The sequence below is a fragment of the Alternaria novae-zelandiae genome (assembly GCF_023758075.1).
Source record: "Alternaria novae-zelandiae strain BMP 2774 chromosome Unknown scaffold_3, whole genome shotgun sequence".
In the NCBI taxonomy this organism is placed as follows: domain Eukaryota; kingdom Fungi; phylum Ascomycota; class Dothideomycetes; order Pleosporales; family Pleosporaceae; genus Alternaria; species Alternaria novae-zelandiae.
Genome location: NW_026056963.1, coordinates 1624412 through 1650001, shown reverse-complemented (window position 1 = coordinate 1650001; position 25590 = coordinate 1624412). Strand labels below are relative to the sequence as shown.

The following is a 25590-nucleotide window of genomic DNA, read 5'->3' as shown; positions in this document are numbered from 1 at the left end:
AGAGATGCAAGACGACGACAAGGCGCTGAGGAAATGCAGGGCAGCGCGCTTTTAAGATCCTGCAGCGACAACAGACCAGGATGCGTCTTGCTTTGCGATCGGGTTGCAGAACGGTCGCGGTGTTGCGGAGTGACGTATAGTCGACGGAAACCGGGATGTATACTTTAAAGTGGGATGTCTGCTCGGGTGGTGGGTATTGGTGAAGGCGGGGGAGGCTGGTACTGTGTGGCTGGATCGTGCCTTCCTCATTTCGAGCCAACCACAACACCAAAACACCGCATCCTACGACGACACCTCAAACACGCCATGCTTCGGCGATAGAACTGGTTTTCAGACTACGCCGGAGTACTAGAATGTGTTCGCATCCTGCCATGCTTTGATTTTCGCTGCTCGCTGCTCGATGCGCATTAGCTGCTTCGCGTGGAACCACAACAACACACGCCGCAGCTGAGAGTGGGCCTAGACAGCTGTCGGCGCCCAACCCGCTTCCCTCAGCCTAGACGGCACATGGGCGTCGACGTTATTCGTGGATGCTGGGCAGAACCGCCGAGCAAGCGGCCGTTGACAGCCAGCAATCACCTGAGATTCGACCCGACCAAACGTCTTTGCGCTCATCACCCAGCGCCGTGGGCCGAGCGCCCCAAACACAAGGGATACCTTGCGTGAATCCGGACGTTATGGAGCAGCACCGCGGACCACCTAGACGTTCAAATCTCACGCCGCTCGCCTGTGCCGCTCTTCCTTTGCATCCTCGCCTGCGCCTAAGGATTGTTTTTCATTTCCTGCTGCATGGTGATGGGATGTGCTGACCGCCCAGAAGCACAAGAATCAGCCGGACTTATCACAGACTGCCATTGTCTGCCATCCAAGCCATTACACTGGGGTCGCTATTGGTCTCTCCACACGCACGATGCACCTCGTCCGCAATAGGGACTGCCATTGTGCTGGGCTGTTCGCTTCGCGGATTAACCTGCAGCAACTCGGTAGGATGCGTTCCTTATCAGCAGCCAGACCGCTTTCGATCACTGCTTACTGCCCTGTGCTCCACATCCTGTACGGCGGGACGAGCGGACATGGGTTTTCGAGAATAGGTTCAATATATACAACTCCGTACCGCATAGCTGTCACCCTTTTTACCCCTCGCGTTTTTCTACGCGCGTGTGGAATTTCTTGCCAATTCGATTCCGTACATTTTGATGCCATTGCACACTCCTTCAGCCGTCATTTTCTAATCAAGTACGACCACGTTCTCAGCCGGCGCATCTCGTTCTTTCCGTGTCTGGATTCACGCGGCAAAAATAGCATTCATCCGAATATACGAGGGAGCGAACCCCAGCATACTCCAAGCCAATTTCCACTGCCTCCCGACGTATCTCTTAATCTTTCGAAGCCCATGCCAGGAACTGATAGAACCTTGGGTGTATTGGAAATATCAAACGACATTGTCTGAACAAGTCATCCAGCCTGTCGCCGATCGAAGTTTTGCTATCGACTTCAAGAGGACATGTCAGCACGAGGCGCTCGTAGTCGCAAGGTACAACAGAAAGAAGTTGAGAAAAAGGAAAAGAAAACTGCTGTAAAAGGAAAGGTGCCAGAAGCCACACAAGAAAGCCGAGATGGATTTGCGGAATGGCGTCCATCACCAAACCCCAGCAATCCGAGAAGTGGCATAACACGCTCCTTCACAGTATCCAGCAACAACAGCCATACGACATCTCGGAGTAGTTCTACGCACGATGGCGGAAATGGTAGCAGGCCGCGACTAGCCACCCTTCCGTCTGACGTCTCCTCTGGATCCCGACCTCCGCCAACGAAGTCATCGAAGGCAGAGTCAGTCTCAGACACGTCTTCGAAAGGCAAAGAGAAGATAAAATATCAGGCAAAGGGCAAAGACACAAAGGCGCCTCGTGGTAGAGGTGGAGGAGTACCGATCAAGAAGACCGTCGCGCCGTCACCTGGCCCTCCCGTCTTCAGATCTGAGTCGTCAGCGGGTTCCTACGCTCTTCCGCCTGACCAGAAAACATGGTTGAACTTCAAGGTATGGACCGACGGAAGAGAAGAAATGCGTCCATACACCGGGTTTAGCTATGACGAAGATATGCAACACGGCAGTGTACTAATATACTTCAAAGAGGAAGTAGACGAGGACCACCCAATCCCCTCAATTCGGGCAGATTTAGATGTCCTCCAAAACTCAGGATCCACCTGGCTGAGCAATGCCCTACTGTATAGTCTCATCGATGATAACGACGTGGATGACTGGGCTCTATCGGAAAATGCAAGTTCACCTTCTCAACCTTTCTCGCCGAATTTCCCACAGCCAGCACAACGACGAATGCTAGGGCCCACATCACCCGGTGGACGATCTCCACCGCCCTTCGACATCGATCAGTCACATGCCAGCATAGATTCTCGGGCTACTTCTAGGGCTTACCATCCATCCGAGGCCTCTCATGGACGCCAACCTAACTCACCGCCTCCTTTCCAACAGGGCTTCCAACGCAATCCAACCCATGAGATATGGTTCACCGCGCCCGACAATGTGAAGACACCACAGGCGCAAAGGCTTCATCATGTTGCTATTCGTAATTTCCTGGCCATGTTGCACGGCAAACCCATCGTTGGATCGGACGTGTTCGATATGCTGAGTACGTTGCAACCTCAAATACACGTTATGTACGATCTCGACACGGACACACGATCTGGCATGACAGCCAGGGAACGGAGTGTGCAGATGATTGTGGAATACCTCGGCCGATACGGAATCGACGACCTGCGCAACAATATCCGACGAGCTCTAGGGCTTCTGGCTTGGGCAGAACAGGATAGCGTCAAGTGGCGACAGGGCTACCTCGAAAGCTTTGTTCACCTGGCTGGTGTCATGACGCAGGAAATTGAGGATCATCCAGATTTCAAGCGACTGTCAGTAGTCACAAGGCGGAATCTTGGACTGGCTGCCAAGACACTGCAGTTGCGCGTCATGGAAGCTGAGGAGAAGCTATCCACATTTGATTTTGGCGATCTTTGGGAGGACATGTTGAAGACCGCGAACACTCCAGTCTATCAAAGCTATCAATCGTTTCGCCAGTTCCTGATCGGGCATTTTACACGCATCTACGGTAACTGGCCGCCGACTTCCGACAAGACGTGGCTTAATCGCAAGGTTGTAAATGCCATGCAAGAAGACTTTGGTTCGCTGTATGATTACTTCGTCGATAGGGAGGTGATATGGAATCCTCGAGAAGAGCGGGCCTCGCGTAAGTGGGAAATGGCCCATCGGAAGAATGACAGCTTCAGGGCAGACCTGCCAGAGCTAGGGATGACAGATATGCTGGTCACCTACGATGCGAAAAATGGGTATGCACACATCCCGCATCCATACCCGTTGCTTCCAAGAGAAGTGCCAAAGACGAATAAAGACAAGGAGAAGAAAAGCTTCTTTTCGTCGTTGAAGAAGGACAAACCCAAGGATGCTACGAAAGACGCGAAGGCACAGCTGCAGCTCTCCATCATCTTCAGCGATGCGACGAACATTGAGAAGCTAGATGTCAACTTCAACGGTAATTGATACACGACTGCCATATTGATGACACGCACTGACATTCGATAGGATCCACACTTATCGACAAGTTTGAACAGTTTGAGCTCACCACCGACCTGAAACACATGTCACCACGCGAAGCCCGTCTCGGACGCTGGGTCCTCCTCTACGGCATTCTTCAAGTCCTCTCAACCCTATCCGTCGACGTCCAGGGTCTCAGACACACGGACGGCGTCCGCTCCTTCCTCAACACCGACTTAAAGCGCATGCCCGAGTGGGTAAGCAACGGCCAGATCGAGCACCTAGAAGCCCGTCAACAACGATCCTGGTGCTGGCAGCGCGCCTGGGACCCCATGCCCGCGCAGTCCGCACCCGTGGAACTCGAAGCCACATCAACCAACGCGAACGAGCGTACGAACCACCACGATCACCAAGAAGCACGACGTGCAGAGATATCCGCGCATAATTTCCCCAGTCCACCGCCTCAACACGCTCTTCCGCCGCCGCCTCCGACTGCGGTTTCGCATAATCTTGACGGCGCAACGTTGATGCAAAACGATATTCGTCGGCTCGGCGAGAAGATTAATAACCTCTCCCTGTCCCACAACGCAGGTGTACATTTCAGACAAGAATTTGAGCGGCGCCGCGAAAACGAAAAGGTTATTCAGGATGAATTCCACGACCGCAAACCGCGATTACAAGGCGAGACGTTCGGACCAAGGGCAGCTCGGGATCAAGTCAACAACAACAACCACATCACCAACATCAACAGGAACGACACCTACTCCCCACCCCGCCTAGACTCCCTTGCCGTCCCCCCTCTCCCAAACTCCCACGCCAACACCCGCCCCCGTTCCCGCGACCGCGACCGCGACCGCGACCGCGACCGCCCCCACCCCTCCCAACGAAGCACCTCCCGCCTAGACGCCACCTTCCTCCTCACAGACTCCGACTACTCAACCCCCAGCCACCACACCAACGACTTCATCGACCGGCAACAAGCTTCCCTCCTCCCACCACCCTTATCCCTGCACGCCAATTCACGCAGCCATACAGCTAGTTTGACAACAGACATAGGCCACTATCCGTTTGGTGCGGGTGAGAATGAGGGAGAGGGGGATGGTGAGATGCAGTGGCCGGTTCCGCCGGGGTATAGTGAGAGTAATAGGGATAGACGGATGGATGGGGATGGAGGCATGGGGACGTGGAGGGAGGGGAGGGAGAGTACGGTGTTGGGGGATGGGTATCGGGTTATGAATTTTGAAGACGAGGAGTATGGGGGCAGAGATGGTGGGAGGGGTGCGGGTGCGGGTGCGAATGCGGGTGTGAGGAGGGATGCGAGACGCGTGAGGGAGAGGGGGACGTGGGATACGTGAGGCTGCGATTAGGTCGGAGTGGCGGAAAGGAGAAATTTGGCATGCATTGGATTCGGAAGTCTCTCGGCCTGAATATACCCTTGTTTTCGTTTGTCTTGTTTCTTTCATGGGCTGGAGTATAGTATCAAAAGCAAAAGATTGCATGTAGGGAAAAGGCTCCATAATGGTAGGGTACACTAGTCTTTTCGCATCGTGGATTATACGTGGTGAAGGTGCATCCTTGTTGTATTCGTGTAAGTTCTACTTATATCAGTCGAGCAGATAGATGATAGTGTACATGTAGCTGTGGGTATCCATCACAGCTTCACTAACATAAACTTCATCGTTATACACTCCCATCCAATCACGAGATTGGAAAGCCGAGAAGCATATTTCCATACAACAGGTCCGTTTTAGGTAAGACTACCTAACAACCAGCCACACCAGAAACATACACACCACTCTACTTCTCCATCAAACTCTTCACCCACCCCGGCACAGCCGGTCTCTTCTCCCAGCCCTCCTTCCAACTCTCCCTCCACCCCTCTTTACTCGCCGGCATAGCAAACACCGCCGTAACAAACCACACCGTCTCCCCTTTCTTGATATCCTTCTGCAGAACCGGCAACACCGTCCTACTCTCCTGCAGATTACTATTCGCATCCGCTAGAATCACGCTTCCCTCGCGGTTCGTCTGGTAAACATCCGCGATACCCACTGCACCCGTACGAGGCGAAGCCGCAAACGCGGATGTGGAGTCTGAAGCGCCGCCCTCGGGGATGGACGTGTCTAGTGTACGCAGTGTGCCGTTCCATTCGGTGAGGAGACGGCCGTCTGATTCACGGGCGCCGTAGACAGCCCATGCACCCTCTGCACTCTTGATATCGCGACCAGATGTCACGTGATGGACGCGGAGATGCCAGTTCGGCGTCTCTTCCGCCGGCGGCACAAGATACGACGTAATCTCCACATCGCCCCAGGGCTTCATACTCGACACCAGCACGGGCACGCCATCGAAGTTCTCAATCGACGAGTCCCCGTTCAGCGCTCTTCGCATCTTCCACAGCTCGCCTCCGTCGTCGGAGAAGGCGAGTTGCGACTCTGGCACGAATTGCTCGAGTTCCTGGTAGCCGGTGGAGACGGAGTAAGCAAAGGCGGCGCTGTAGGCGAATTTTCCGTATTTCGCGTTGCTGTTTTTGATGGCGTAGTGGCAGGATTGGCCAGAGGAAAGCATGAAGCTGTGGCCGCCTGAGCGGCACACGATTTGGCGGGGGTGAGGCAGTGGGCGTACGACACGCGTGTTGGCATATGGATGCGGTTCTTCGTTTGCGGACCAGAAGGGGTGGGATTCGGGAACTGCGAGACATGCGAAGGCGAGCATGCACCAGTACGGGCTTTGAGGCGAATTGTAGTTCTCCGCGAGGTAGTAGTTCGGGTACGAGTAGCCTACCGTGAGCATGCCATTGGATTGGAAAATATCGTGTTGCGTTGTCCACCACCGTAGGTTGCGCATCCAGATTCCTTTCACTACGCCCCAGGAGAGGGGGGCGGGCAGCTCGAGGTCTGCGTATGCGATTGCGCCCCAGAAGGCGACCATGGCCCAGCGGTATGTTAGTGAGCGGCCGAAGGTGATGGCGCGGCCTTCGGGGTCGAAGAAGTGGACGAAGTCTTGGGCGTACATGCGTGCGCGCTCTTTGTACTCTGCAGCTTGCTCTGGGTCGATGTCTGCGGCGAGTTTGGAGTAGAGGAGTTGTAAATATTGGATCGCGAAGGAGCCGGAGTAGTAGTCCATTTGGCGGTACGTATCAGGTCCGTCGTTGGACCAGCCGTCGCCGCGGTAGTACGTGTTCAGCTGTTTGATGTCCTTCTCCAGCTGCTCTTTAGACCACTTAGCCCCATTTCTTTCGAGTCCCAGGTTGGCGAAGACGCGGAACCAGAGCCTGATACAATGTCAATAGCCAAACTCATCACAAGATAGTGCAGATGTAAGGAAATCAAAGGGCCATCATACCAATTCGTATCCGGCATCTTCTTATCATTCATACTCCCCAACCACGTCTCTACATTCTTCTTCTGCCTCTCCGTCAACGGATCCCAAAACTCTTTATTCGCAACCGCAAGCGTGAATCCAATCGGACACGCCTCCACCATCCTCTGATCCGTATCCTCCATGTACCCCCAAAACTCAGGACTCTCAGGATCAGTACCAGAAATGAGGCCTTGGACGAACTTGTCCGTTGCAGCATACTTGTTACCCCCAGCCAACAGAGGCGCAAGACCCCATAACGGGCGAGCAAAGCCTTCGACCTGCGCACCTGTCTCATCGAACCTTGTGCCTGTGCTGCCTACTTTGATCAAAGCATTGTTGGGTGAGAAACCCGGAATGAGGGGATCCAGCAGTGAGCCCACAGCGGCAACGACATCGTCGCGCGACTTGAGCGGATTCGTGGAGAAAGGATGGAGGTTGAACGCCCGATTGGCGTTTGCCGTCTTCGCCGCCATGCTTCGTGTGACCTAACGGTATTTGCTTCTGCGAGTGGCTTGACAACAATACGTGACGATCACTGACTTGACGGTGGATATCGCAACGCCAACTTCCGTGTTCCGCTATCTCCGCTGCGCGGGCGATTATGTTCAGGCTTCCTTGGCGATGAGTTTGGCCTGGAAGAATCTTGATGTAAGATGCGGGTGGATGCGTATTGGTGGTGTTAAGCGCAGCCGATTAATGCCCAGGAGCCCAGAACCCCAAGACGGTAGAACAAGATGCAGGCAGCGGATTGGGCGTACTGAGGCGAAAGGCTTGACTCCGGTTCGGTATTCGATTTCGCCGTCGTCGAGCACAATCACAGACACACAGTCTTTTCCAATGTTTGACGCTGTTGCTCTCGTTCGTGGGGTTGTTGGGTTTAAGTGACGAATGCAACGTATTGGTGATGCGCAACCTCGGTGCAAGATCGTACCAACACAATCCCGAAGCCTCTCTCATCAGCCTGAACACATACAAAGTAGACAAGTAGACCAGCACCCCACGACCAAATTCGACAGGCCACAGACGTCCATAACCGTTCCTCTCCACAAGTCATCCACAACGCCTCGCCCTCGACCCATCACGCGTCGGCGCGGCCGTGGGGCATCCCTCGCCCCGACCCCATCGCAGGTCTAATACGCGGATAAATAGCCACAACAACCGTAGCGCCTTCCTCAGCGGGGGAGAAGACATGTGTCGGATTACTCACCTTGCCCAACACGGAAAGGTCGCAGGCCGTTGCTTCCCATTCCACGCCCCCGCAAGAAAACGGAAGGACAGCGGGGGAGACCCCAGACCATGATCGAACCTGGAGATATTACGCTTGGCAACCCTTTGATATGCAATCCAACTCGCAACGCCACCCAGCCGTCAATTGGACGGAAAAAGAGGAGGACTTGGCACTTCCAAGACGGCCTTTCATAGCTCCCACTAATCCCACCGCGTGCTTTCCGCCGAGCCAAGGCTATCTCACTACCAAGCATGCTTCGACAGAGTGCGGCGCTCGTCCTGCATGTGCCCCATTGGCCGGAGCCGCAAAGGGACGTTCATCTGATGCGCTCGGTACACTGTCTGTGTGGCTAGCGGCAGCAGCTGTCGCTGTGTGTGGAGAGAAAGAGCAGTGTGGAAACGTGGAGTCTGGGGTCTTGAGTCCGGGGTTAATGGAGGATCACGATAGCTTGCAGGCCAGCCATGGGGCAAAGACCGCGGTGACGGACCAGGCGAGTTACCCCGTCTTGAGCAAGGAGCTAGTGCTGCGAGGATAGCGCATGGGCCGCTATACCGTCTGGCTGTTTATATATCATGGCCATGCACATCCCACTGGGGGAGCTTTTTTAGACCAGCAATCTGCGGAGATCTTCACTCTTCTCTCGCTATTCTCTTCGAACGACACCTGGTGTACTATACACCAGCGTCTGGTCTAGGGTCAAGCTTGTGGTTTGATCGTTCTGTCTGTCGGTATGTATTCGGTCCTTGTGTCCCACAACAGCTTCTCCATGCGTCGTACATACTGACGAGAAGATAGATTCATACTCCCACCGACACGGTAGCATCCCCCGATCTACCCGACATCATGGCAGCTCCATCCACCGGCGCGAAGTTTATTCGCATGATCGTCAAGAACGACTCCATCAAATCCGACCCTCACGAGATCTACGGATGGCGCGCCTTCGCCATGGCGGGTTCCGCCTGTTTTGGTGGCATGTTGTTTGGTTTCGATATCGGAACCATTGGAGGTGTGCTTGAGTTGAAGGAGTTCCAGGAGTGAGTATCTCTACTTATTTTCTTATCATCTCACGACACTGACAATCCACGCAGCAAATACAACATCACCAACCTCGACAAAGTCGGCAAAGCCAACCTGAACGCTAACATCGCTTCTACCCTCCAAGCCGGATGTTTCGCCGGTTGCTTCATCGCCTCCTGGGTAGCCGACCGCTGGGGCCGCAAGACCGCCCTCCAAATCGCCGGTCTCGTCACCATCGTCGGCTGCATCATCCAAGCCGTAGCCATGGGCGCCCTCGCAGCCATGTACGTCGGCCGCTTCATCGCTGGACTAGGTGTAGGAGGCGCCTCCATGGTCGTCCCTCTGTACATTTCCGAAAACGCACCCCGTGGTATCCGCGGTGGACTCACAGGTCTCTACCAACTCTTCATCGCCACAGGAACCTGCCTCGCCTTCTGGGTCAACTACGGCTCCCTCATGCACCTCTCCGGTGGCGCACAAGTCTACATCGTTCCTCTTGCTCTCCAGGCTCTCCCCGCCGTTCTCCTCGTCGGCTGCATGGCGCTGAACAAGGAATCCCCTCGTTTCCTCGCTAAGCAGGATAAGTGGGAGGAAGCTACCACAGTGCTTGCTCGCATGCGCAACCTACCGCACTCGCACGCCTACGTCCAGGACGAGATCAAGGATATCGCCGACCAGCTTGAACACGAGCGTATGCTCGTTGCGGGTGCAAGCGTCAAGGACCTTCTCAAAGAGATGTTTACTATCCCCGGTAACCGGAAGCGTGCTCTCATTTCCATCGGTCTCATGATTTGCCAGCAGATGACCGGAACAAACGCCATCAACTACTACGCGCCCCAGATCTTCGCCGCCCTCGGTCTCAAGGGCAATTCCGTCAAGCTCTTCGCCACAGGTATCTACGGCATCGTCAAGATGGTCGGCTGCTTCGCTTTCCTCATCTTCGCCGCTGATTCTCTTGGTCGCCGCCGTTCGCTCCTCTGGACATCGATTGCACAGGGAATGGCCATGTTCTACATCGGCATCTACATGCGCGTCGACCCGCCCATCATGGGCGAACCAGTACCAGGAGCAGGATACTTCGCTCTCGTCTGCGTGTTCCTCTTCGCCCTGTTCTTCCAATTCGGTTGGGGCCCCGTATGCTGGATCTACGTGTCTGAAATCCCCGCTGCTCGTCTCCGCTCCCTCAACGTTGCCATCGCCGCTGCTACACAGGTACGTCCTAATCCCAACCCTTTTCTCTCCACATAAAAAAAAAACACATACTAACAAACCCTCCACAGTGGCTCTTCAACTTCGTCGTCGCGCGCGCAACCCCCAACATGATGGCCACCATGGGCCAAGGCGGCTACGGCACCTTCTTCACCTACGGCGCCTTCTGCTTCTCCATGTTCATCTTCGTCTGGTTCCTCATCCCCGAGACCAAGGGCCTGTCCCTCGAGAAGATGGACGACCTCTTCGGTATCACCGAGTTGGTTAAGAACATGGAGGCGGACCGTGAGAACCACGCTGATGACATGGACGCTAAGAATGCGACTGTGGTCAGGGAGGAGAAGGTCGGTCATTAGATCGACAGATCTCGGAATGATTGATGTTCGCTGGTTTATTTACTGTTTGAGGTTGGCTAGGCGGCTGGAGCTTAGTAGCCTAGACATGTTGTAATGAAGTCATGGGCTTCGTGCCGCTCTTTGCACGGATTCTTGAGTTTTGTGACCTAGAAATTGTGATGGTGAGGGTGTGTGAGATGCGAACGCTACTAAATGACTGTATGAGCAAGAAACATTCCATAATTCGTGATATATATACTATGCAGGTACTCAATGCCGAAGCAAAACCCCGTACAATTCCCATCTCACGTCCCTACCAACGCCGAATGCATTGTCGTATCGTAACGCACGGCACCTAGTACGGCTCCTACTTCACACATCCCCCTCACACATCCCCCTCCCATCTCACCCTCCCCTCCCCCTTCCCTTATCCCCCTCCCCTCCACCTACTCCCTACCAATCTCCCCCTCATCCAAAATCCCCTTCTTAACCAGCTCCTCTGGGCTCGGCCTGGACTGCAACCCCTTCTCGAGATTATCCGCGCGCATATGCATATCGAGTTCTTTCTGGTGTCCCTGCAGTGCGGGCGCGGCGTTGGAGGCAGGCAGGATGTTGCGCTCGATGAGGTCGGCGCGTTCGGGGCGGGCGTTGAGGCCTTTTTTGAGTTGGTCGGTTGCGCGTTGGCGCTCGAGTTCGAGGGCTTTGGCTTGGAGGGCACTACGAAGGGGAGGGGGTGTTAGTGGGGGTTTTGGTGTGAAGTGGGAAGTGAGAAGAGGGGGATGGGGTCGGAGAAGGGAAATGGGAGGAGGGGGAAGGGTGGAGGGAACATACGGAGCAGTCGTAGTATCCAGCAGAATATGTCTGTTCTTCAGATCCTGCGGCTCAGGCCTATGCTGCAAATGTTTCTCCAAACTGTTCCGGCGGTCCAGAGAGCGAACGGGCGAGATGGGCGTCTCGTCGACGATGACCTCAGCCGCGCTTTCGTTCTTGATATCCTCAGTCGCCATGTTGGAAGTAATTCGTCAGTTCGCTCGTCGATATCGAGGTTGAGTGAGTAGTAAGTAAGTCGAGCAAGTGGTAAGTAGTTCAAGCAGGTGTGGGTGTGATCAAAAGGGAACTTGTGAAGCTGCAGGTATGGGCTAGCTCCCAGGTACTTGTACTTGTCCACACTCCAAGGGCAGCAAAGCAAGCTGGTTTGTCGGGTGCCTGCCTGAGCTTCCAAGCTCCCTCCCCCATCACGTTGCACCGCACCACCCCGACCGCGGCTTGGTTGCGGGGCAGCCGCACATCCCTGCATGAGCAAACCTTGGAAGCGCGTCAGGTGTGTGACGGGCGTCACCTACGCACGCCGGATGAGCGACAAACAAAACATTCTTGTCTCCCGACTATTTCATCTGACATTCTGCCATGGCAACAACAGCTGTCATTCATCCACCCTTCATACCCTTGATTGTGTTCGTGGGGTCATCCACGTACACAGCCACTGCCTTGATTTCGCTTTCGCGTCAGCCGGAAGCCCGTACCTGACCGCCAGAGCGTCCATGCACCCCAGCCGCCTGATGTCACGATGCGGCGGATGAGTCTTTTTACGTTTTTCTCGTTCAAGGCGCCGAAAGGTGCAGCGACGCAGTTGTGAGGCTGCAGTACAGATGGGGAGACCCATAGCTTGGGCAGCTACCTGCGGTCGATCATCTGGGGCGCAAGTGCATGAGTGGGTAATTACGGCGTTGGCCGGCTTTACTCAGCTAGTTAAACGACAAACACGCTAAGCTGAATCTACACGAGAACGGCCTGTACGACAACGTCAATGCTAACTATAGTTAACTTCTGTCATCTGTTTGGAAATATGGGTGAGTGTTTGGATGAGCAGAGCAGTTACAGATAGCTTTGGAGGAGAGGAACGGAGGAGTATAGGCATATTCTTTGTATACAATATCCTACAAACCATACTAAACATCACCACCAAAGAAAGCTACAAGAAAAAGACCGACCATCATCTACCACCACCTCACACCTCACACCCATCCCAACCTAAGCCGACTGACAAGCCGTAACAGTCTCAGTCTTCGTCCCCGGAACCGTCGTAACAGCGGCGCACGCCTACACAAATCACCACCACAGTCAGCTTACTAGATCCACCAATAGCCAGAATAGTATAAAGGGTACGTACCGGTCCAAGACCACCGAGGTTAATCGTCTCGAGCGCACATCCGGCACAGTCGGTGAAAACAGTAGAAGTCGTTGTTGTCGCGTTAAAGGTACAGGTTCCAACTTGGATATCAGGGAATGTGAAGACCGTCTTGGTGCAGGGTGTAGGCGATGGCGTGGGAGGGAGAGATGGAGGCGGTGTTGTGAGAGGCGATGAAGATGCTGATTGCATCAGGAGAGTCGCGACAACGACGGAGAAGAGTGAGGAGAACATGGTTGGTCTTGGTGATGCTGGAAGGTATCGATGTTGGGTGACTTCAACAACGAGCCAAGCATGCCAACTATATAGACATCTGAACAAGACATCTCACTAAGTGAGATGAGATGAGGTCAAAGGGTTAAAGGGCCAAAATACATCACTCGTATTCTTCATTGTACTGGTGCGGCAGCTTAGAAGAGCTCGGCGGTAAGCCGGCACGGATTCATATGGAAGAGAGTTCGAGATCAATATCATTATCGCATTAACTATGAAACGTCCATATTATGGGCGTCCAATCCCGTGACTATTGACAAGCCTCCAACTCCGGTAATGAGAAAGTTACATCATTGAGGAGAGATACTGCCTAAAGGACAGTCAGAAGCTGAACATGCCGCGTACGCTTTTTCCATCTTGGTCACTGGTTCCGGCCCTCTTAGTCAGGGTGAACCATGCTTGTCGAATCAATCTGTACTCGTGCTATGACACAGCTGACATGCTCACGAGAGTAAGACAATTGTGCTGATGAGGTACATTTAAGCACCGTCATCCTCACCAATGCGGATGGCACCCTCGCGGCTGAGACCGTTGGCCCAGAAGCCGTTGAGCTCAACATCGCTCTCGCGCATGTTGGCGTGGGCAACCAAGAGCCAGGCACCGAAGACGGCCTTGGCGAGGACATCGAGGACAGCGTAGGCAATGATCTCAGTGTCGACGCTAGCCTTGCGAGCACCATCGGCGATACCCCAGACACTGGAACGGATTAGTATGAGATCTGAAGCGTGAGTATTGATGAGACTTACATGGGGTAGGCGGTCCAGAGGACGGCGGTGTAGGCAGCGATGGAGATGAAGAAACCGCGGAGCTTGTCACCCTTGGCGCGGGCGTTGGCACCACCGTTAAGACCAAGGTGCCAGAAGACGAAGAGGAAGGCAATGCACGAGATGGTGTACCAGCCCCACTTCTGAGCAGTGTCCTCAGTACCGAAGGCAGCGAAGAGACCAGTGAGAACCATGATGATGTCGGCAACAACCATCATGATCATATGTCCACCAGACATGCCAGCAAGGAGACCGAGGTCGAGGAGCAGGAGAGGGGTGGTGATGGTCCAGTCGACGTAACGGGCCCAGTAGACCTGGCGGTAGACGACGTTGTAGGTGTCGGGGACGTGGTCGTGCTGCTCGCGCTCGACCTCCTTCTTCAGGGAGACACCGGCACCGGAGGCCATGGCGAAGTAAGAGAGGGCAGCGGTGAGGGTGATGATGGTGGTGATGACATGGTAAAGGCGCTTGTTCTAGCGGGTGTTAGAATCTGCTGTCTGAAGTAGCTCCAGATGGTACTCACCAAAGGCACCTTCCAGGACATGACGGTGAAACCGGCAGAGGCGATCAGCATGAGAACAAAGACGACCCAGAGGGTCTTCATTCCAGCATCGCCGGCAACCTCGTAAGTGGGCTCAGGTCCGGGGGCGACGGTTGGGATGGGAGCAACCGAAGGCAGCGACGAGGCCGTCGCGGTGGGCAGCGGGAACATCTCCGAGGTCTTCTTCAAGACTTCCTCAATCATGATGGCGGTTTGTGTTGTGATGGAACTCCGGGACCTGTACAGCAACAATTGGTGCTGAGGGATCTATGGGAGAGTTGACAATGAGAAGCAGGAAGAGGGTGAGACGAGGCGGAGTTATAAAGAGGAGAAGCTAGGCAGCTATGCGGTCACCTGTTGGAGCTGCGGCAGGAGCTATACGAAACAGGAATCGAGACGTCATAGCCCCTCACGGCATGCACTATTGATTGGTTCCCGCTACGGCCTGCGTGAGAAGCAAGGATGCGCCAACGCCAGCTCTGCGCCTGGAGCTTCAGAATAAGGGTCTCCGCCGGCTGCGCGAACATATCGTAATCATGGCAGCGCTGTCAAGCTGGCTGTCAATTCACTCACTCTGCCCATGTGGTTGCGACATTGAGCGCTCTCGTGGGGTGGGGCGGGCTGGCAGGCGCGAGGTACTTTGGTACATCATCAGTGCTTCATCACGCCAAGCCGTCCAGGATGTTCCCCACAGCAACGCGCTGTGCACGCCCCCAGCTGCTCCCACTGCTCCCATTCTAGCCCTGGCAAACCGGTTTCAGTACCACCGATTGTATTAACTTTTCGATCTCCTCCTCCGTGCGCCGGCATGTGTCTCATGGATGGGTCCCACGATCGCCTCGATTCTATCGAGTTTGCTGACATCGCCATGCCCATCGAGCTGTACTCCGAGTATATGCGAAGCGACCCCGCCCGCTGTACATTGGCGCGCGTTTTACATTCCGTCAGTCCACAGCCCCTCACGGTGGTGTGATGTGGACCAACCATCCAGAGCTACTCGACAGCCGAACGGCCCGAAGTGCATAGCTTTGCACTTTATAGCCAGCATCCCAGACGACTCTTCATTGTAGACGCGCATCGCTGTCCATCACCTCATGTGTTGAGACAATACCTAGGTACATGTCACCGGATCACGCGGCAGTGCGGAGAAGGCGGAGTGCATACGCCTGTACACCCTCACATCAGCGCGGCCGGTCAAACCTAGATGCAGTTACCTGCTACAAGTGGTTCTGCGACTTGCGTAGATCGACAGCCTTGTACGTTGCATCTGGCAATGCGCCAAGTAGGTACATCGCGACAGCCTCATCAGCTGAACAGAAGATTTCCACCGCTTCACCAATATGTACAGATCTTCGCGCATGCCTGTCAGGCCTTGTCGGCTACCTGCTCGGTACTTGATGGCTTTGCAAGTCTCACCACCGCGTAGCCCGCCTCCTCTTTTTGGCTGTCGTCAAAGTAATCTTCTTTGTCAAGGTTCCGGCACGGCTCGGAATTGTCCTTCAAGATCTTTCAGCAATTTCGAAGCGCCGGCTTGATCGTACCTTCTGATATGGGCGCCTGCATTGTAAGGAACTGTCATTCGGAATTCGGAAGAGTCGGAATGATCGCGCCGTTGCACTTGAAGTTCAGCATCGAATGCGCGCAACTAGCGACCTCATTTTGCATTCTAGCCAGGAACGCGTCCAGTATTTTCCATCAGTGTCTGTAGTAGATGCACCGCATTCTGCAGCACCGCGCGACGCCGGTGACCAGACGCTCTCGTCTTTGAACCACTGCGTCTATTCCAGCCCGTCTCGTATTTGAACGAGGGCCCAGGTCGTGCAATACGGACATCGCGCTGCCGCCTTCATGTCCCTCGGTCGAGGCATGCGGCAATGCGGCTTCAGAGATTGATGTAGACGTGGGCCTGTTGAGGTTTCGGCAGGTCCTAGCTCAAGTAAGTGGAATCGGGCCTAGGATTGCGGCTGACTGCTACTGAACGCACGTTCGCCGCATCGTAACAACCGCGACGTCGCACATGCCACACCAACACCATGATTGAAAAAGTCCCACGTTCAGCGCGCTCTCAAAGGCATTTTACATACGCCTCCCCCCACGGGTGACAGCTATACTGGACCCCATAGGCTCTGCAGGCTATGCACCAGTGGAATATTCGCCCTTAGCGTGCCATCAGGGTACTCTGAGTAAGACCCTTCTGGTATATCGCCCGCCTTCACACGTCCAACCAGTTCCGTACTCCGTGAATCCTTCCTGAAGACCCATCAAAGCACCGTCAAGCATTTCCAGCTGTCCATCAAGGTGCTTGATTGCGTCCAAAGGATCCAATATATAGTGCTTGTTGTTACCCAAGACTGCACAAGACACGCCCAGCCGAACCAAGCTTCTCCCAAGGGTTGCTTCTCCACTGGACCATTACCAAACATCTGGGTCACTCGGGTCCACGCCAACCAGAGATCGACAATATTGAAGCACATTTGTCTAGATTTGCATCAAGCGAATCTTCCGTACTATCGCTATTCTTCACTCAGTTGCCAGTGTTCTATTCATCAACATGGCTTCTACCGCCCTCGATATTGCACGCCTCGTGCTCCGTCAAGATGATGGCGCAGAGTCACAACCTGAGGAGGTCATCACCTGCGGCGGCGACAACGAGTACGATGGCCGCATGGGCACCCGTATCTCATCCATCTTCGTCATCCTGGTCGCATCCAGCTTCGGTGTGTACAAGAAACCTTGTCGATCTTCGCATACTAACATCGCACAGGTGCCATGTTCCCCGTCCTAGCAAGACGTTCCCGTAGCAAGCTGGTCCCCAACTGGGTTTTCTTCGCCGCCAAGTACTTCGGTTCAGGTGTCATCATCACAACGGCATTCATCCATCTCCTGGCCCCAGCAAACGAAGCCCTCGGTAACGAATGTCTGACCGGTGTTATCGCCAAGTACCCCTGGCCCGAGGGCATCGCCCTGATGACGCTCTTTCTCATGTTCTTCCTCGAGCTCATGACAATGCGTTACGCCAAGTTCGGCAGCGACCACGACCACAGCCACAGCCACGAACCCACTGGCATCTCCCCAGCCGCCCACGCTGACGACAAAGCCCACGACCTCGAGGGTAGCACCGGAGGCAGCAGCGGCAACCACAACATCCGCGGCGACGACCACCTCGGCCACCAACGCGACCACGAAGCCGAGCTGAAGTCCGATATGGCACCACGTCCCCTCGTCCCAGATGGCTACGCCTCGCAACTAACCGCCGTCTTCATCCTCGAATTCGGTGTCATCTTCCACTCCATCTTCATCGGCCTCACCCTTGCCGTAGCCGGCGAGGAGTTCATCACCCTCTACATCGTCCTCGTCTTCCACCAAATGTTCGAAGGCCTCGGTCTGGGAACCCGTCTTGCTGAAGTCCCCTGGCCTGCGTCCAAGCGCTGGACCCCTTACTTCCTTGGTCTCGGTTACGGTATCTCAACCCCCATTGCCATTGCTATTGGCCTGGGCGTGCGCCAGTCTTTTGCGCCTGAGAGCAGGACTACGTTGCTTACGAATGGTGTTTTCGATTCCATCTCCGCTGGTATTCTGATCTACACGGGTCTTGTGGAGCTTATGGCGCATGAGTTTATGTTTAGCCCGTATATGCAGAAGGGGCCTGTTAGTAGGACGCTTAAGGCGTTTGGCCTTATGGTTCTTGGTGCTGGTAAGTCTTGTCCGTGCCCCATACTATTGGATTTATACTAACGTAATGCCAGGTTTGATGGCTCTGCTCGGTTACTGGGCTTAAATCATCGTCACTTCTCATATCTTGCACCTTTCAGGATTCTTACAGTTCTCTTTCCACTGCTTCTTTCTTTGTTCGGGATACCCGTAGATCAAGGCTGGCTTCTGTGCTAACGTATTGCCTACTTCGGTAGAGGGATGTATCATGGATTAATGGGATTCACTAGGCCTGCTTCATGCATAGACGGGGTTTTCATCATGCCTCAATGAAAGCATACATTGTTCATTGTTTGCCTCAATTGACATTTGACTCGACGTCATGGATGTTATTGTCACACCTGGCTGTTGGAGTCATTTGTTCGGGGTACCACAACAGAGAAGGTCATGTGATCGAGTGAAGTGTCGTACTCACGTGGGTGCTAAACCCAAACTTAAGCAACGTTACGCGATGAAACGACCCCATCCCGATAACCTTCAAGCGCATGCAACACTAAATCCCAACAAAGTTCTTCCAAAGTGTAAAGCGACGTACATTGGCTATGTAAAGATTTCTTATATAAAAACTCTCTCTCTCTCGCAACTGAGTAGTAGTAGTAGTTGTGGGGGGTATCATAAAAACCGAACTGACTTTGTGCACACAACACGCGTAGACACGAGCCCAAGTAAAAACAGCCAAACGACAAGATCTTTTCCAAGATTGTTGACGTAGGCCGTAGATTCAAAACATTATTGAAAGTTGAACGAGAGTATGTATGTATATGTTGCGGCCGTGAGAGAAAGTGGAAAAGGAAGAACAAAGGAAACGGTCGTGGGGGGCGTCGAAATCGCATTCGACGCATTGTGCCGTTGTGCGCCGGTTTGGAAGTAAGGTGGAAAATGCAAAATGTCCTTTATGGTGTAACGCCGTTGTGCCCTATGCATGCAAAATGAAGTGAGAAAAAAAGGTGGGTATGTGCAAAGTTGAGCAAAGCAAGAGAGAGATAAGTGTGAGCTGTGCGTGCGTGCGTATGTATGTGTGTGGTTATGAAGATGCTTCCAGAGCGTCAATGGACGCATGGAGGTATCTGATCCGTTCTTCGAAGGGCGAACCAAGGGGGCTGAGGGTCTCGTGTTTCTTTAGATCGGACTCGCGGGTTGTTGCGTAGGAGATCCATGTACCGGGTAGTTTTGGACGGAATTCTTTGACAGGACTTCTAGACTGATCTTGTCCGTCGTCCGTGGGTGAGGCTGCGCGAGAGTGGTCGCTGTGATGATCCATGTGTTCGAGACCTTCGAGGTCTATACCGCTGTCCCGGTCGATGACACGATCGGATTGAGGGAAGAAAGGTGAGTCCAGAGCGTCGATGGCGTTGTGTATTGGACTCCAGGGACTGAGGAGACCCCTGGATTCCTGTGGTTCGGCGGCATCATTGTCGTCATCTTCCGCAACGAGTACGCGGCCACCTATCTTGACATCGCTGACGTGCACTTTGTACTCCAACGCCTTCTGACCGTCTTTGATCAGCTGTTCTGTCCACCCGAGACACTTCTTAAGGCTCTGGTTCATCTTCTGGCTGTCGTTCAACATCTCGCGATGTTTGGAAAGGTCGAGCTGGAGGCGCTTCTCGTCACGTGAGCGGTGTGCTTCGTCTCGCTCTAGCTGAGCGCTCGGGCTCAGAGCACCCTCGTCGAAAGAAGACTCGCTGTCCTCTGGGTCGTCCTCTTCCTCCTCAGGTGTTTCGTCCTCCTCTTCTGCTTCAGACATGTCCGACAGGTCCCCTATATTTCCAGAGCCAATGGCAGAAGTTTCAGGAGGCGAGCTAGCCATATCAGCAGAGAAGTGCCCAGCTCGGCTCATGCGACGGAAGCGTCTAAGCTCCGCCTTTTGCTTTCGGACCTCCTTCTCCAATGACCGGTTGATGGCGAGGAGCGAAGAGTTGCTGATTTCGAGGTCAAGCACTTTACGCTCCCTTCGTGCATTGGCAGCAAGTTCGTTCATCATATCGAGTGCACTCTTGGTGTCGCTGTTCCTCTTGCCGTCTCTTGTTGGGCTTGCTGATACTGGAGATCCGACAGGAGAGAACGCGGTGTAGCGACGAGCGGGCGTAGGTGCTGCATCATCGGGGAGGGAGGCACGATTCTCAGTCTGAAGTGGGCTTGGCTGCATGGCGGATGGTTCATTAGTCGGTGCCTTCTTCGCACTCGTCACAGAGTCAATGGACGACAGACTGGAGCTCTTGACGTGCCCTCGTTTTATAGTGGAGGCGACGCTAGATCTCCGTCTGGGGCCATCAGACACATCTGGCGTGTTCGATCCAGTCAACATGGCGAGAGCGGAGTTTCCTGAACTGCCTCTGCTGAGAGCTGGCCGGACCTGAGAGGCTCCCTTACGATATGAGAGATGTGCAAAGTCCTTTGTAGGCGAAGGCGGGCGAAGCGAACCCCCTTGTCCGCCTTCCAAGGGCGGGAGCAGATCTGGAGATGTAGGAGGCGGCGGTGTGAGAATCGGCTGACGGTCTTTTCTTTCGGAAAGGGAGTCGGCGTGGAAGAACTTGCTTTCGGGCTGGGAGTCGGCATGGAAGAACTTGCTCTCGGGCTGGGATCTCCCCAGGGACGACAGCGGTGGCGATGGTACGGTGGGCTTCGCAGGGGGCTCGTCTTGTCTTCCGTCGGCGTAGAAGAATGCGGGCGCCTTCTTTGTGGGTGCCAGTACCGGTGCTGGTTGTTCGTGCGGACGTGCGTCGTTGGCGTGGAAGAACAGGGATGAAGCGTCTTTCCTGCCAGCGTCGGACGGAGCGGTGTTGTACATGGAGAGCGAGGGCCTCGGGGTCGGCGTGACATGGCTGCTGCTTGGTCCCGGTGTACTGCGCGGTCGTCCCCCTACCGCTGATGAACCGCTCCTTCCCACGGCGCTGTGCCCACTGAATCCGCCAGTCTGGTCCCGGGTGTGGTGGTCTACCGTGGAGCCTGGTCGCGAGCTGCTCGGGGTAACAGAGGGGGTGCCGCTGGGCGTAGACGAAGCGCTGTCTACGCCGACCCGTGACTTCCTCGTGGAAGAGCGAGGCGTGACATTGCTGCTCAGGAAGGGCTTGATGGGCGTCACCTCGTTGTGCGAGGGCGCCGGGGCCGCAACCTTGGGCGTGGTGCCATTGCTGGTGCGGGCGGTGCGGGTGCTCGAGGAGCTGACGGTGGACGAGGCGGTGGGCGCAACGGCAAGTCTCGGGGTCAAGGGCGTCTTCGCGGCGGTTCGGGTGCTGGCGAGCGTCGGCTTCAGCGGCCGTGGGTTATTTCGGTCGGTTCGTTCGATGGGCATCCTCTGGTGAGTGCGGCTATCGTTGTGGTGTTATACTGCGGATGCGGAGGGAGATCATGGCCTTGCCGGGGGGCAATGGGCGCGGCTCGGGGGGTAATGGCGGTGTTGACGATGGTGTGTTGATGGACGCTAGTAGCGTGTCGGATGTCTGCAGGTCATACAGCACGGCGCTCTACGTGTATGCCCCACTTCTACAATGCCAGCGGTGGAGGAGTGCAGATGGTTGGCGTCCAGTCCATGGTCGGGGGCCAGACAGGAGCAGGAGAAGGGTTCAGGTGGGGAGGCGTCTGTGTTGGTGCGAGATGAAGTAACTTTGGTGGCCCTGAGTGATCCTGGAGGCTTTCAAACGCCGCTAGGCCGAGTGGGGAGTAGACGTGAAAGCGCGTCATGACCTCGAGAGGGCCTCATCTCGCGTTTTTATGGGGCCTCCTGTCGCCCTCTCACGAAATGACCCCCCACTTACCATGAGCGATGCAGGGTCCGCCCATTCACCTCCATCATGCGCGCAGCCCCGTCGCGCACACGTGCCCAAGTATGCACCCAGTCACCGTAGTCACGACGCGTCCGACCTGCCTCGAGTGGCCACCGCAACCACCATGACCACCGCCAAAGGAGATGACACCTCCCGAGATATACCAGAGCGGCCGCAGCCTACCCGAACCACGTCCACCGAGCACGACTCCCTAAAGTACCACCTCCTCGGCCCGTCGCTCACCAAAGCTGGCCAAGACAGTGTAGACCAATCGAAGGTCTCAGAGGTCATCTACAACGCGTCCAAGGGCTCCAAGTTCTTCAACAATGAGGAGGTCAAGGACAAGAACCTCACCGAGAAGATCAACAAGATCCTCGAAAAGAGACGCCAGCTGGAGAAGATCGACTTGACCTCCGACCAGCGCAGAGCTGATGACTACATCGCTGAGCTGGAGCTGAGCAGGGACCTGAGCCAGGTCATCGTACACCTCGACTGCGATGCTTTCTACGCGGCAGTCGAAGAGCTAGATCGCCCGGAACTGAAAGACGTTCCGTTCGCAGTCGGCAAGGGCGTGCTGACAACCTGCAACTACCATGCACGCAAGTTCGGCTGTCGCTCCGGCATGGCTGGATTTGTTGCCATGAAGCTGTGTCCGCAGCTCATCTGCGTTCCTATGAATTTTGCGAAGTACATGGCCAAGGCAGAAGAGGTCCGCGAAGTACTGGCGCTATACGATCCCGACTACCAAAGTGCGAGTTGCGACGAGGCGTACCTCAATCTGACAGAATACTGCCAGGAGCACCACATGACACCCGAGGAAGCTGTGAGCCAGCTGCGCGCAGACGTCTTTGCAAGAGCCAAGATCACCGTCTCCGCTGGCATCGCCGCCAATGCTAAACTCGCCAAGATTTGCTCAAATCAGAACAAGCCAAACGGGCAGTTCTTACTTGCCAGCGACAGGCAGACTATCATGGAGTTCATGAAGACCTTGCCTACGCGAAAGGTCAATGGTATCGGTCGTGTCTTCGAACGAGAGCTGGATGCCATAGGCGTCAAGACATGCGGAGACATATACGCACATCGAGCATACATGGCAAAGCTATTCGGGCAGAAAGCATTTCAATTCTTGATGCAGTGCTATCTCGGCCTAGGGCGTACTGTCATCAAGCCAGCAGAAGACCATGAACGCAAGAGCGTCGGCACTGAAACTACCTTCAGAGAGCTACAGGGCCGCGATGCCCTGCGTGACAAGCTTCGGCATATCGCTGAGGAATTAGAAGGGGATCTCAAACGCACCGAATACAAAGGAAGAACACTCTGCATCAAGATCAAGCTCCACACCTACGAAGTACACACGCGGCAGACAACGCCACCCTTTGCCATTCACAAAGCAGACGACCTCTACAAGTACAGTCTACCGATGCTAGAGAAGCTCATGAAAGAGATACCGAACATGAAACTACGCTTAATGGGTTTACGTGCTACGCACATCATCAGCACGAAGAAGCCTGGAATCGACTTCTTCGGCCGCGCAGCCAAGACATCTTCAACCACCACCAAGACCCCAACCTCCAAAGACGAAGGAGCATGGGAGACATGGCCCGAGGAAGAGTTCGAAGAAGCCGCACGACAAGAACGAAATAATGAAATGAACGAACTAGAGAAACTTTCTCAGGAACAGGAGCAGCAGGGTGAGCAGCCGGCATCCGAACCGCAATGGCAGTGTCCTATTTGCTCTGTTCCGCAGGCACCTGATGATGCAAGCTTTAACGCCCATATAGACTTCTGCCTTTCGAAACAGACTATCAAGGAGGTTGTCAAGTCTACAACACCGCTGCCGCCCCCGCCGCCAGCTTTCGAGAAGCAGTCTAGTGTCTCCAAGACGATTTCCAAGAAGGGCAAGCGCGGACGGCCCAAGAACGAAGGCACGTCATCGGAACAGGAGGCAAGGGAGAAGAGACGAGCGTTCTTCACGCTTGGGAATGGATGATCTTGCATCTCACTGTAATCGAACATAGGTAATGCAGACGTTAATCGACTGTTCGGTTTGTTGTCGCCAAATTTCGCGCGTGTGACGTGATCGGGACGAGAACGTGGGGCAATCTTGAATGCCGACTGTGCCGCTTGAATACATACATGAGCGTACGTACCACAGATTCGCATCCTTTTTACCGGTCTTTATTACACAGCCTCGTTACACAGCCTCTTCTATCTCAAACGATTCGGATGCCCGTCGAGCAGCATGCAGTAATGCGTGCGAGTGGCGGCTTTTATTTTCGATCGAACCAGAGACTCCTGAGTGGCTGGTGCTACCACACGTGAAAGCGCTTCCGGTGTGGCTTTTCCAGCACAGCCTAGCAGCTCTTACCTACACCCAAGTAGAGGTACTTAAAGCTCGAGATCCTTAGGATATAAAGGGTCCCAAGTACGATTGTCATCAACAAACTCTATCATCTGAAGGAAACAGCAAATATGGAGAACGACCTCATGACCCCTGCGACGTCTCTAGGACCAGAGGTCTTTGCGCAGATTGAGAAAATTTCCCAGCTTGAATTCGAACGCGACGAAGCTCGACATTGGGCGTCAAGGCGTATCCGCTTTTTGGTCTACGATGATTCCGACTCCAAAACCAACGGTTTCGATAGCGATGACGAAGACGGAATGGAACGACACGCGGCAAACTTGAGTCTTGGTAATCCTGCAGCTCGAATTCCAAAAAGAGTTGGTATGGCTGTACGACCAGAAAGTCACAACGATTCCGAACAGCTTAAATGCCGAGTTTGTGCCTCGTATCCCGAGTTCCCACACAAGTGGAAGCCCAGGAAATTCCGTCTGGTCAATCCGGTGCTTGAACACCCAGAATTGTTCAATCATGAAAGTCGCCACTCGCGCGACTATTGTGGGCACTATGCGGCAGTATCATATTGCTGGCCCCCTCATGGAGAACCCCCGACTCCAAGAACATACACGGTCCGGGACCTCGACGGGCGTGTTCGATCTAGCCGTGCCCTTGACGACGTTCTAGATCGCGCTGTAGACTTTGCCAATTCATATGGCCTTCGCATGATATGGATCGATCAAGAATGTCTCCCCCAACCGACTGAGAACAGCCCGAAAGAAGACTGGAATGAACAAGAACTTGGAATACAGTCTATGGACATTGTTTACAACAGAGCTGTGGTCACAGTGGGTTTACTGGACGTCGAAATCACATCGCAGGAGCAACTCACGGCCATCGAGGCTTTGCTCTATCATGACCCAAGACGCTATGAAGATATGATAGATCGGCCTTTCTGCGAGGGAATACTTGAATTTCTCGATAGAACTAGTCAGGATCGGTGGTATACCCGAGCGTGGGTTATTCAAGAGGCTGTTTGTGCTGGGAGTGGCTTGATGCTAGCTTTTCGGCGTAGTCCAGGTCTGAAGTTCCGATCGTCTCATCGCTTTGAGCGGACCTGCCGTAATCGTCCTTACCACTCACTCGACGATGACCAGGAGTCGTTTGAGTCAAAGCTCGTCTGCATACACGTGCTTGGATTCTGGCGCATTCTCGACCGAATGAAGTCTAAGCTTACAAGCGACTCTGTTCATATGGGATACCATCATGTGCGATTTAGTCTCGGAAAAGAAGC

At 54.4% G+C, this 25590-nt stretch overlaps 6 protein-coding genes across 6 annotated transcripts; 4 read left to right on the top strand and 2 right to left on the bottom strand.

Annotated features, from left to right (window-relative positions):
* Positions 1-1629: 1629 nt before the first annotated feature.
* J4E88_002504 (uncharacterized protein) lies at positions 1630-4917 on the top strand (the record flags this gene model as incomplete). Its single annotated transcript, XM_049396165.1, has 3 exons — positions 1630-1634; positions 1726-3560; positions 3611-4917. 3 exons carry the CDS (start codon positions 1630-1632, stop codon positions 4915-4917), a joined length of 3147 nt encoding a protein of 1048 aa, XP_049258569.1.
* Positions 4918-5359: 442 nt separating this feature from the next.
* Positions 5360-7398, bottom strand: J4E88_002503 (uncharacterized protein; the record flags this gene model as incomplete). The annotated part of the gene is made up of 2 exons (XM_049396164.1): positions 5360-6836; positions 6908-7398. The coding sequence occupies 2 exons, from the start codon at positions 7396-7398 to the stop codon at positions 5360-5362; spliced, it is 1968 nt and encodes a 655-aa protein (XP_049258568.1).
* Positions 7399-8996: 1598 nt separating this feature from the next.
* On the top strand, positions 8997-10735 carry J4E88_002502 (uncharacterized protein; the record flags this gene model as incomplete). The annotated part of the gene is made up of 3 exons (XM_049396163.1): positions 8997-9187; positions 9242-10382; positions 10451-10735. The coding sequence occupies 3 exons, from the start codon at positions 8997-8999 to the stop codon at positions 10733-10735; spliced, it is 1617 nt and encodes a 538-aa protein (XP_049258567.1).
* A 2919-nt stretch (positions 10736-13654) lies between these two features.
* J4E88_002501 (uncharacterized protein) lies at positions 13655-14684 on the bottom strand (the record flags this gene model as incomplete). Its single annotated transcript, XM_049396162.1, has 3 exons — positions 13655-13871; positions 13922-14412; positions 14463-14684. 3 exons carry the CDS (start codon positions 14682-14684, stop codon positions 13655-13657), a joined length of 930 nt encoding a protein of 309 aa, XP_049258566.1.
* A 2347-nt stretch (positions 14685-17031) lies between these two features.
* Positions 17032-18258, top strand: J4E88_002500 (uncharacterized protein; the record flags this gene model as incomplete). Its single annotated transcript, XM_049396161.1, has 3 exons — positions 17032-17197; positions 17245-18174; positions 18227-18258. 3 exons carry the CDS (start codon positions 17032-17034, stop codon positions 18256-18258), a joined length of 1128 nt encoding a protein of 375 aa, XP_049258565.1.
* A 3824-nt stretch (positions 18259-22082) lies between these two features.
* J4E88_002499 (uncharacterized protein) lies at positions 22083-23948 on the top strand (the record flags this gene model as incomplete). Its single annotated transcript, XM_049396160.1, has 1 exon — positions 22083-23948. One exon carries the CDS (start codon positions 22083-22085, stop codon positions 23946-23948), a length of 1866 nt encoding a protein of 621 aa, XP_049258564.1.
* Between the last annotated feature and the right edge of the window lie 1642 nt (positions 23949-25590).